This window comes from Drosophila rhopaloa, unplaced genomic scaffold (assembly GCF_018152115.1).
Source record: "Drosophila rhopaloa isolate 14029-0021.01 unplaced genomic scaffold, ASM1815211v1 contig_2, whole genome shotgun sequence".
NCBI lineage: Eukaryota > Metazoa > Arthropoda > Insecta > Diptera > Drosophilidae > Drosophila > Drosophila rhopaloa.
The window spans coordinates 3,066,341-3,079,407 of NW_025335083.1; the positions used below are offsets into that span (position 1 = coordinate 3,066,341).

The 13,067-nt window shown below is 40.5% G+C and overlaps 2 protein-coding genes across 2 annotated transcripts; one reads left to right on the forward strand and one right to left on the reverse strand.

Moving 5' to 3' along the window:
* Window positions 1-4,314: 4,314 nt before the first annotated feature.
* LOC108047266 (mitochondrial import inner membrane translocase subunit TIM50-A) lies at window positions 4,315-5,485 on the reverse strand. Its single transcript, XM_017127375.1, has one exon. It carries the CDS (start codon window positions 5,450-5,452, stop codon window positions 4,427-4,429), a length of 1,026 nt encoding a protein of 341 aa, XP_016982864.1. The 5' UTR covers window positions 5,453-5,485; the 3' UTR covers window positions 4,315-4,426.
* A 3,676-nt stretch (window positions 5,486-9,161) lies between these two features.
* Window positions 9,162-9,967, forward strand: LOC108047276 (titin-like). The gene is made up of 2 exons (XM_017127384.2): window positions 9,162-9,355; window positions 9,416-9,967. Exon 2 carries the CDS (start codon window positions 9,479-9,481, stop codon window positions 9,863-9,865), a length of 387 nt encoding a protein of 128 aa, XP_016982873.1. The 5' UTR covers window positions 9,162-9,355; window positions 9,416-9,478; the 3' UTR covers window positions 9,866-9,967.
* Window positions 9,968-13,067: the final 3,100 nt, after the last annotated feature.

Here is a 13,067-nt window from a genome sequence, read left to right on the forward strand (position 1 = left end):
GGTGCAGAACATTGCGTAACAAATGAACTAATGTTTATTGCAATTGTCGCGTAAATTACAATGCATTGGCAATGCCAAAATCTATGCAGGGCCAGCTGCATTTAAAATCTGGCAAATGGCTAAAATTATTTTGGTCGCGGTCCGCACACCACCACCCCACTCATCCCAAGCCCCCCTTCCCCACTCCACCAATGTGAACCATTTTGAAATGGAATGTATATATAATTCGCAAACGGTTCTGGTACCTGTTTGAAGGGGAACCTCCGTCTCGAATCGGAATAAAAGTCGATCTCACTTGTTGGCTGCCGTTGCCTTTTTGTGCCCCCATTAATTTTATTATTTTTACTATTGCACGTTCGAATGTCCCTTGAAATAAATTTGTCCCTAGTTTATGGTGCGTGAATAAATGGATGAGTGCAGCAAAACATTCGTTTCATTATTTGAATGTCGACTCCGGCGAAGGCGACAGAAGAGTGAGGGGAAAATTGAGGGCTAATAAATACATTTTGTCCGTAGTGGAAATAATTTTTATTAATTTAATGGCACTGCACTATGTGATAATTGAATTGATAAGGAAGCGTTAAATACGGCAGTGATAAATCAAATTAAAGGACCGTTTTTTTTTAATTTTTAATAAAAGTAGAAGTGTTTGTTCTAAAAACGTTTATATTAGCTTAAGTATACGTATAGTACGAAATATGTTCACCAGATAGATATGTTCACCAGATAATAGTGTACATAATAAATATTTCAAATGTTGTTTCTTCGATTTCATCATTAGTGGCATATCTCAATACCAGATTTATTTTAAGGATATCTAAATTAACTTTAAGTGAGTTCTAATTTTCACAGCTGTTGACATTTTCGTATGTTTAGAGCCCCTGCCCTGAAAGGATCCCTTTGGAGTTTTGTTTATACTGCCGTTTAATGACTCTTTGGACCTCTTTTGTTGTAACAAATTGCGTCTGCAAGTGCCATCAGACACCCGAACCCCGATAAAACACACACACTCTCCGGGAAATTTGCCGAGAACCTTTCCATCTTGTCCTCGTTCAGTTGACTTGACTTCGTTCAGTTAACGGCACTTTCCGTTCTCCAACCCTCCCGAACTCGTCCCTCGCCATCGCTCTTTTACCGCATCGTAATGTCACTCCAACAAATCACACCAACTTGGACCATAAATTGTTTGTGTTAATTCCAATTAGGCATCGTCGTCTATGCGCCTGTGTGGATGTGCTGCAGACACTTTTTACCGCTCGATGGCTTGAAAATTGAAAATCGTTTTCACACAAAGGTTAAGAAAGCTATATAATATATTAGAATCTCAGAAATATTCAAAATTATTTACTTCGAGTTTCTATTACTGGTAAACGAAAGCTGATTTTTTTATACCCTTGCAGAGGGTATTATAATTTTGGTCAAAAGTGTGCAACGCAGTGAAGGAGACATCTCCGACCCTATAAAGTATATATATTCTTGATCAGGATCACCTCCTGAGTTGATATAGCCATGTCCGTCTGTCCGTCTGTCCGTCTGTCCGTCTGTCCGTCTGTCCGTCTGTCTGTCCGTCTGTCTGTTTCTACGCGAACTAGTCTCTCAGTTTTAAAGATATCGAATTGAAACTTTGCACACACCCTTCTTTCCTTTGCACGCAGTATATAAGTCGGAACGGCCGGGATCGGCCGACTATATCCTATAGCTGCCATATAACTGATTGATCGGAAATGCCATAACTTTGTTGTTTGTAAAGTTAGAAAGTTGGGATTTTCTATGAGTTTTATATTTGGCCAATCAATCCGACCTACCAAATTTCATAAGGATCGGCCGACTATATCCTATAGCTGCCATATAACTGATTGATCGGAAATGCCATAACTTTGGTGTTTGTAAAGATAGAAAGTTGGGATTTTCTATGGCTTTTATATTTGGCCACTTAATCCGGCCTACCAAATTTCATAAGGATCGGCCGGCTATATCCTATAGCCGCCATATAACTGATTGATCGGAAATCCCATAACCTTGGTGTTTCTAAAGTTAGGAAGTTGGAATTTTCTATGGGTTTTATTTTTGGCCAATCAATCCGACATACCAAATTTCATAAGGATCGGCCGACTATATTCTATAGCTGCCATATAACTGAACGATTGGAAATGCCATAACTTTGGTGTTTTTAAAGTTAGGAAGTTGGGATTTTTATGAGTGTTAAGAATGCATCATATAAATAATTTTGGAGAATATAATTTACAGAATATTCTGCAAGGGTATTTCAACTTCGGCTCCGCCCGAAGTTAGCTTTCCTTTCTTGTTTAGGACTTAATATACACATAGTTTGGAACATTGTTTAATAATTATAATTTTATACCCTTGCAGAGAGCATTATAATTTTCGTCAAAAGTTTGTAACGCAGTGAAGGAGACATTTTCAAATCTATAAAGGAAAGTATTTATATTCTGATTAGAATCTCTAATTGTTATGTTGGTATAGCCATGATCCTCTGTCCTTCAGTTTCTATGCCGTAAGCAAGCTCAGTTTAAAAGCAAGATACTTAAAACTTTCGCTATCGTCTTTTTAAAAGTGTAAGCTGATCAAGTTAAAAAGCACCGTTCGGATGTATATATCCTGTTGCCTGCCATTGGAATAATCGGGTTATGTGTATATATCTAATTGAGTTTGGCCAAATATTATGGATTTCTATGATCTAAAATTCATTCCTTGCATTGACTATGATATGGCAGTCATTTATTTTCGGTATGACTGCACAGGTATTACAACTTCGGTTTAAGATTAATTAATAAATTTCCTCTATAAGTAAGATTTATAAAACGAAGACATAATGTTCTTTATTGCAATAAAATGGTTTTCCTCTCTTTTTAGGGAAATTTTTGATGAAGAAGCAGTATAATAAAGATTTGATATTTATCAGCAAATAATATTAAGCACTGCTTGTTTATTTCTCATAAAGCCTCGATAAGTTTTTTTGACTTCGAAAGTTTTCTGCTTTAGAGGGATGTTTTTCGAACTCTGTTCCTTGTCCAACATTTTGATACTACTATTCTTCTGATATTACCACTCCGCTCTGAACTATTCGGCGAGCTTAAATAAGTTGCAACCTCTGCATACAGTGTGTATTCAATAAAATGATTTGTGTGATACATAAAAAGTGCGCATACCGAAATGGCGTTGGCTATTTATGCTCCAGCACACTGCAGCTGGTCTACCAGCCCCACACCCCGCACCCCCTCCCCCCACCCATCCCATTGGGCCCTTTTCGGAATCTCCGGGGAGCGGGACGGCGGAAGTACAGTACTGCACGGGATGGGAACCCCACCGACACTCGCCAACACTTTAGGGCGAGAATTTATGACTGCTTTTTTCAGCTGCAGGTATGCGCTTTTCCGGCCAAGCACTTAATTGATGTTGTGTCGCGTAAATTATAAACAAAACAAAAATTAAAGTGGACTCCATGCTGCTCCTTGGCTTGGCTTTGCCGCTGGGACCTCGGAAGCCCCGCCACCGGATGCGGAAATGCTTTCATTGCAAGTGCTGGTGGCGAGATACCCTGAAAAGGCAACGCACCGCCAGTGGCCAGTGGCCATTTTCCATTGGCCACCGAAGAGGCGCCCACACACGCTGCTCCCGGCGGATACAAGCCCACATCCACATCCACATCCCATCTACATCCCATCCCGGCCAAGTTAGCGGTGGTCAAGAGGCTAAGCAGGCCGCTGTGAGTGAGGTCAAGCACGAAAGTGGTGCTCCACTCACCCCCGGATGTCCATCTGACTCCTAGGACCCCCTGCCTCTATGCCCCCTGCCCCTCCACCAAGTTCGCTGCGATGCGCATAAATTTTCGCCTTTTTGCATCGCAAAGTGTCCTCGGAAACGGTGGAATGTGCAGCTGCCGCGGGATCTTCTGACCATCCGTGTGTGCCATCGTTGTCTAATATGGTTTGCTCCACCGGTTGGCTGCTTTATGAAAACCATGGCTAAATGACGGCCACATCATTCGATAGTAATTAGTTTATCAGATTTTGTAGTGTTTTTAATTAAATGCACTTTACATGTCCATATATGTACGTCTGACACATGAGAAATAAATCGGTCGATGAATTAGATTTATAAAACAGCGTTTACCGATTTCCGCTTTTTAATATAAATATAAGTTAATATAATATCCCTGTCAGCAAAGCTATCCTTTAAAAAATGCTAAGGAAAAAAGTTCATATTTTTTTAGTGGCCCCTTTTTGCAAAAACCTTAAGAACCCCCTTTCGTGTGACCTTTCCCTACAATTAGATCCAAAATATATGTAGGCATTTTAAACTTGAATTTGGTTATTAATTTACTTTGAAGTTAACAGTGCACCTGCAATATAGGTTGAGTTTTTGAACTAGTAAGATGCCTTGGCTATACGCAATCAATCCAGAGCTAGGAGCCCCGCAAGGAGCGCCCCATGAGAGTGAGGTTCCACTGGCGTTCCCCGGAGGCGGACACGTGGGTGTTCTCCTGGTTCTGCTCCTGCAGGCGGCGCTGGTTGTCCTTGAACTGCTCGATGGGGTCCTCGAACTGGCGGTAGTAGCGCAGCACCTCCCGCACATCGGTCACCTGGTGCTCGGCCACCAACTGCAGGAAGGCGGTGAGGTCGAAGAGCTGGACGTCGTCGTCGTTGCCCAGCCACTTGGTCATCACCAGGCCATTTTCGGGATGCAGTGGCGTGGTGTTCGGGTCACAGTCCACCACAATGACACGGCTGAGATCCCGATTGAGGTAGTCCAGGTTCTTGATGTGCTGCCCCTCCACCAGCTCAGTGGCTCCCCTCACCAGCCGATAGCTGATGTAGCCGTAGGGATCGAGGGCGTCCAGGAGCGGAAAGGCGGTCATCCCCTGCTCCGAGGTGTAGATCACGATCTCGAAGTTCCGACTGCACTGCTGCAGGAAGTAGTCGACACCGGGACGCTTCTTAAACCGCCAGCCCGTCTGGTAGGTCCAGTCCGGATGCACCAGCACATCCTTGATCTCCAGGACGAGTGAGTAGGGCGGTTGTATGTAGGGAGGTGGCAGCACGTCGGGCAGCAACTTCACCATCTGCGGTTCCTCCATCATTTTCTGGTAGTACTGCAGCGAGTGCCACATCCTCGTCAAGTACTGACGGAACCAGGGCAGCTGGCTGAACTCGTCCTCGATTGGACCGCGATGATCCACCTCGGGTTTGCCCAGCTCGTAAACAGCCCACAGAATGGTGCTGAAGAGACTGCCCAGCACAATGCTGTATCCGTAGAACTTCTTGCTCCTCCTCAACTTTGGTGCTGGTGCTGAGTCCTTCACGGGTTTTTGTCCTTTTTGCCTAGTTGCATTGAGCCACACCCTTTCGCCTGGTCTCAAAAGAGGTGCCTCCTTCTTGCTGCCATAGCCAAGCGACTTATTCAGGCTTCCTATCCACACAATTTTATTCATTTCTAACGCGATCTTATTTGATTGAATACACAAAGCCTGGATAATAGGTAGGGCATACAAGTATATTGCTTTATTTTTGGTGTATCATTTTTTTAAGCTTTGTCAATGTTTTTTCAGTTGACAACAAAGAAACCACTGCCACATAGTTTTATAATTGAGGTCTCATCTAACTCATTGGGTAGTGATATTCTGAACCATCTTTTTGACCATTTTAGAAAGTTAAAGAATTTTCGGTATCTATTTTTTTTAGCTAAATGGGACCTTGGCCATTTAATGCTGAAACAGTACAGAAGATCTATGTAGGATTGGTAAAGTTAGATTAAATTGATAACCCAATAGGTAAGTCAGGTATATCAGAAGAGTCCAAGACCTAAAGATCTTTTGTATTTCAAATTTATTTAATGAATAGCCCTAATTATTAATTCGATGCCATTAAAAGGTATCGAACAGTTAAACGCCAAACAATCGAGTAAGTAGACATCATCGATTGCAAGAGAGTTCAGCGATGGGTAAATGGGAAAAGTTATCTAGAGTGTGGTTGCGAGTAAAAAGTCGGTCTCCTTTATCATTTGATGTTGATTTAAATCGTTCATTTTATTAAACTAAAATTTGTACTATCTATAGCAACAAAATATACGTGTGAATTATTATGGCAGTTTTTTTGACATCTCTGCTGATTTAAGCCCGATGTTTCAGTATATCTGTAGTTTTTAAAACCATTCTCTATACGTAAGTTCAACTTTTTTTCATACGTCTTGTTAACCTTTTAAATCTTATTAACATTTTAAATCTTGTTAACCTTTTATATGAAAATCGCTGTTTAAGTCGCTTATATTATATATATATTACTCTTTTGATGGGAAAAGTATTTATTCAATCTCTTAAAGGTCAACCTGATTACGAATTAAATTTTTCAAAACATCAATTTACTTATTTCGATTTCAAAATCAAATCGAGACCTTACAAAATTCTAATATAGATCATATACTCTTTTGTATTTGAATTTTTATCATCAGAGATGGAGCGAAAATCTCTTCCGACTGAATCGGTAGAGTTATTGCAAAACATAGTCTTCAAATTTCCTTTACAATTGTTAATTGCTTTCATTTAGAAGTAAACATAAAAAAACTGAAGCCACACAGTTTCGAACATCCGTTGCCGTATAAATGCCATGACTTAAATGCTCTATGCAAATACTTGGGCTTAATTTCACAAATTGCATTGGCGTGGCTCCATCAGGAGGCCAAATTGGGGGGCGGTTAAAAGACCAGGACAGGATGGGGTACGGGAGAGGGGGGATGGGGGATTGGAACAGGATGCCAGGTGGGAGCTGGTCATCATCATTTAAATGCCGTATTATCAGTGGCCAGCAGCGGACTGGCCAGTCAGCTCGTCGAATTGTCATAAACAATCAAAATCCATTTAAAATTGTACATGCAATTTGGCCAGGACCGAACTGTCGATGATGAAGGGGAGGGGGAGGAGGAGTAGGGGGAGTGGCAGTGGGAGTGGCAGAGGGACGAGCTGCCAGATGCCGACACCATCAACGCCTCGTCAAGTGTGTGGGCGGTGGGTGGTGGGTGGTTGGGCTGGCTTGGTTGGCTCAGTGGCTCGCCCTTTTCCGCCCGCCACTTGTCAGCCAATGTGCCATGTCCTGGCTTGTCCTGCGTTTTCGAGTGTGTTCCAGTGTGTGTGTGTGCCTGGCCATTTGCCGGGTCCTGGGCCTGTGTATCGTTGATATGATAATTGGCATGAGGTAATAATCCACTTGGATACGTTGACAATCGTTTATATCGCAATCAGTGTTATGCCGTCTGCCTCAGCTCGGCTCCGTATCCTGCAATCCTGCAATCCCGCAATCCTGCAATCGTGCAATCCAGTGTCCTGGCGGCATAAAGTATAATTTCCCAGGCATGTTCTCGTTGTCGCCTCGACTCCTGGCGCTCCTTCCGCCCCCTCCCCCGCCATCGACCGGGCGACATATTAAATAACAATGAACTGCAATTGCCCAACCAGTCTCGTAATTCGTTTGTAATGCGTGCAGACGCACAGATTTTGAGTAGTCGCAGTCAGCAGCCGCATGTCCTTGCTGGGCTTCAGTTCCATTTCCATTTCCACTTCCATGGCCCCATTCTTTCCGCATCCTGTCGCAGGCACCGCCTTCTCCGGCCTCCTCTCCACTCCCCGCCTCTTTGTCACTGTTTTGTTTTATGTCCTCCACTGGCAATTGTCCTTCGCATTGCATATAATTCCTGATTTCCGAGTTTAACTCGTTGCCCAGTTAAATTTAATCACTTTTTGAAATCGGTTCGGTCTGATAGAGTATGTGCATGTGGTTCGAATGGAGTGGAAAGCGAGACAAAGTCAATTTTGTGGAAATGACAAACCAACTCAGTAAACTCTAATAGAAAGGATTACGTTCGGCAAATACTACGGTCGGTAAACTTTGAATAACCAAGACTGGTGGGGTGTTTGGAAAGCGAAATCAGAACGGTTATTAACAAAAGAACTCTCGATTAAAACCGAAATGAATGCCACACGCTACTATACTTTTTGGAATCCGTTTTTTTATTCGGGCAGATATATGTAACAGCAGAAGACTGAGTTAAGATTGATATAAAGTGTTAACGCCTTTGCAATCGGTGCACATTTTTATACTCTAGCAAAGGGTATTTTAATACCCTTGCAGAGGGTATTATAATTTTGGTCAAAAGTGGGCAACGCAGTGAAGGAGACATCTCCGACCCTATAAAGTATATATATTCTTGATCAGGATCACCTCCTGAGTTGATATAGCCATGTCCGTCTGTCCGTCTGTCTGTTTCTACGCAAACTAGTCTCTCAGTTTTAAAAATATCGAATTGAAATTTGCACATACCCTTCTTTCCTTTGCACACAGTACATAAGTCGAAACGGCCGGGATTGGCAGACTATATCCTATAGCTGCCATATAACTGAACGATCGGAAATGTCATAACTTTGGTGTTTTAAAGTTAGGAAGTTGGGATTTTTTATGAGTATTAAGAATGCATCATATGAATAATTTTTGAGAATATAATTTACAGAATATTCTGCAAGGGCAGAAGTTAGCTTTCCTTTCTTGTTATTGAATACAATTGTGATTATGAATTTAGTAATGATCAAAAGTTTTTTATATTGTTTACTCAAACTTTTCTCTGATTGCGCAGCTCACATAATTCGAGGGAACAAGAGGCAACAAGAGGACGCCACTGGAAATAATTTAATATTAAGAAGAGCAAAATCTGATTGAATGCTGTGTTTTCATAAAACTTTTATTTTTCACAAAAAATCATGATGTTACCTCTTATGAAAAGTATTTTGTTTATATCCTGAACAAATCACCTCGATATTTCGGTTTTTTAATTAAAACCCTTGGAAATAGTGGTCGAATCTTGGAATGTCACACCTTGTTGAATTCGTTATAAAATTTTCTATCAAGTGGCATTCTCAGACATTTTCATTAAAAAATTCTCTGATTTTTATGTACTTTGCGAGCAAATAGTAAAAAGTTTGATATTTTGTAAGTTTAAAAATATCTATAATCAAGTAGGCTTTATAAAATGAAAGTCTTGAATAGATCTTAGCTACGGCCTACTTATATATTATTTCATATTAAATGTTGGATGGTATGTAACATCAAATCAAGTAGTCTATCAGTTTTTTGTAAGGCTTTCCTTCGGCTGGACATACTCACACATCCCCAAACATTCTAAGACGAAGAACACAGTATCACATATTTTTTCAACATCATAATTGAAAAAAAGGAACAATCTGTTTTTTTAAATGAATTCGAATTCACCGAAAGACAAGCCATCGGCTTCTTCAAACTCGTCAACTCGCGACTAGCAGCAGAATTCCGGGGCCGGAGGTGACTCAAACTTGGTGAGACCTGTAATCGTGATATCGGAGCATGCTCCTAACACCCCTAATGAAAATCCACAGCCGCCAAACGGACCGAGGAGATCGGCAAAAATCGCCCACAAAAATGAGCTTAAGAGGCGGGTTATGGCCGAAATAAATGAAGCCACTTCTGAGCCAAAAGTCAAAAAGTCGAAGAAAACTGAAGGGAAAAAATCATCGAAGACTAAGGTTTCCAAATCCTTGCTACAGAAAGCAAATCAAGGTGACGACCCAGAGCCTACAAGGCAATCCGTGGTCGAAGATGTCGAGATGGTGGTTCTTGAGGGTCCACGTACACCAATTGATGGTAATGAAAGATCAGAGGAAGTGCCTTCCGAGTCTGAAAATGCAGAAATAGTGGATAATACCGAGGCAACCGATCCCGAAATTGCTGAACCTGAAATAGTGGCAACCGAGGCAACTGATCCTGACCAGATGGCTAATCCAGAAATCGTGGATGTTACCGAAACAAATAAAATAAATAAAATTTAAACACAAGCCATAATTAATTTTTTAGCTTATGCAGCAGTTAAATTTCCATTTGTTTTTGGTTGTACGTGAATCATCAGTCTTATTGGTTTCTAGATCATAGATCATCATCCAGAAACCAATGAGACTGATGATTCACGAACAACCAAAATGGAAATTAAACTGCTGCATAAGCTTAAAAATAATTATGGCTTGTGTTTAAATTTTATTTTCGTTTTCTAACTTTTGTTTTAAATTCATATGAAACGAAAATTCTAATATTATTATTTGAAACCAATACTGAATGTTTTTTTGGGTGGTTCGAAATTAATATACATTTCGGAATGCATATTGAAATAAATGAGCTTTGAGATTTAATCGGACCCTTTAAAAATATACCCAACACCATAAACAAAATTTCCCAAAACTAAAGCATTTGAAGAGCCGTCCGAGTTTCGTATAATTGAGTAAATAGTAAGAATAAAGAAAGGGTCTACAACTATAATAATTTAGGCATTTAATTAATGATTTTTTTGCTTTCTGTGCGTGAAAGATTGAAAGATAAATTCTTAAAATTAGAGCCTATAATAAGTTAATGGATAAATTGTGTGTGGGACTTTCAAAAAGCCGGTATCTACGTAGTTAGCCATTCAATCACTGAATTCGGATATCGGAAAAAGGCTTTCTGCAAGAAATTTTTAGTGGCATAACTTCTTTGAATATTTCTACGTTATTTCATCAAAAATATTAAATGAATTCAATGAGCTTTATAATAGGGCAGATCGTTTAACAACATTCCCAAAAATTACCAGTTAATACCGAATAAGCAACATTGTTCAACTTATTTTACGCCGAGAATTAAATCTGCACTTGCAGATTACGTATTCGCCGCATGTTACGCTTGAGATGAGCCAAAATCCTGAGAACATTTGGCCATCAGTTGGCTTGTTACACAAATAATTTAAAATATTCTTCATTCTGTCGATATCCTCTCCTCATAAGACCGAATAAGTCAACAACACCGTCACTCATTCTAAATCGGATTTAACAGACAAGTAGATTTACCTGTTGTCCGATTTTCCGCAAGAGCATAGAGGATATAGAGGATATAGGCGCTAAAATGTAAAATTAAAAAAGCCTACTGGACACTTACGATTTGAAAACAGTTTGCATAAAATAATTACATCCGTTTGCTTCACCAAAAAGTGTTATATAGATCGCTAGAACTAAAAAGACAAACGCTCCCATATAAATAACCCTGAGGGTTTTTTTGTCCCGAATAGAAAACATCTTATTACTTACGCTAAAAAAACACTTTTAGAAGATCTAAAATCGTATATATTTGCTCAAGCACAATAGACTTTTATAGCTGTAAATATTTTCAGGTGGCTCAAAATTTAACAAAATGGGAATGTTTTGCAATGCTGTTGCTTTTCCCCAGGCAACAGATCCTGTCATCACATCAGCGGATTTTCGCAAGTGGTTTCGCTCGATTCAATTGGTCACAGTCCAAATCCGACGAGCCACTGGGGTGGGGGAAAAGGGAAAGGGAAGGGGAAAGCACTTTCTCTTGGAGGACAGGGTCTCCTGGGCGTCGCATGCAAATGTACTTTATGGGTTCGGTGTTTGGGGGAGGTCGAAAGTTATGCAAGCGGTGTGGATTGCGTGTGCCCGACGCTTAAATCGCCGCTGAAAACCGCAAAAGCTGCGGAAATAGCTGGGGATGCCGTCCATGGTTATCCGGATTGGAAGCATGTGCGATTTTAATTTTTAACAAGCCAGGTGCTTTGCGGCCGCTTTGCATTCAGTCTTGACATTGATAGAATCGCGGGGTCGGCCTCAAGTTCTTCTCGGCTTTGGAAAACTAATTTTGATTTTAATTAAATATTTATGACTCGAAGGAACGACTGTGGCAATCAGGACTTTATGAAGAGAGTGGAAATCCTCTAATAAAATGGCAAATACCTGGCCAATAACTTCTTCTTATCTGTCAGATGAGCCGGGCAGTGGTAGGAAAATTAGAGCCCCGTTCCCCAGAGACTTAAAGACTCAGGTTGCGTGCCCAATTCGAAAACGGAACCCTTCCCTTTCCCCCCGAAATCAACTATGACCCAAAACGGACGGGGAATGGGGTGCTCCTGGGCGCCAGCTCGTTTATTCGATCAAAAGTTACGAGCTCATCTTAGATTGGACATTAAATGGACACTAAAATATTTTCCATCTGCACGCAGGGCTCGGAAAACATCCCGAAACAGGGATGGAACAGGCGAAATAAATGTCATGAAACAACTCATTGACAGGCGCATAAGGACACTGGTTTTATGGTCCACAGATATGACCAAAATATATGATTACCATGTGTCCGGCAGCATGCACGCTCGTAAATAGGCATTTTCCCTGCTTAAGTTCTCATGGACACATCATGACCCCTCGTCCCACTATTTCCTTAGCTTTTCCCGCCCTCGCTTTTCCACCCACGATGTTTGTTGCTACGTCCGCTGGTTATTTAGCAAGTGATCCAGGTGGGACTGCTGCAGACTGTCACACTCCGTGGCCAAGTCGTAAAAATCAAAATAAAATGAAACTTATGCGTGATGTTTGGTCTCTGGTCTCTGGTCTCATTGGATTTTTGTTGGCCTTTCTCTATCTTTTTTATGCTCGGGGTCACTTGCTCGCATTACTAATGATGGGTTTTACATTTAAATGGAATCCACTGAATGACCCCATTGACTTTACTTTTATGACGGTTCTAATGCAGTTGGCATATTTATATAATATGTTTCATTCCTTGTGCTGCTTAATACTTTCAGATACTGATAACTCCTTTGTTTTAAAAACACCCTGAAAGAAGTTAAATATATGTACGCCAAAATGAGCAATATATATATATTTGTGAACAAACTATATTGAATATAAAAAAAAGAAAGAACGCAACTTGCAATTATATTAAAGCGGCAAATAAAATATTTGTGACTGTTGGTAATATTTTTCTGATAAAACTGACGTTATTACTCATTTTAAACTTAATTACTTAATAACTTCATTAATAAATGCTCGACTTGGAAAACCAACATATACTGCGCAAAATTTTCTAACATGTCTCTACAGAACTTAGCAATTTGTGGACGTTAATCGAACTGAAAAAACGTACTATTTTAAGTCTGCATTCCAGTCCCAACTCTATAGCTTTTATAGTTACAACATTTTGACGTTCATACGGACAGAC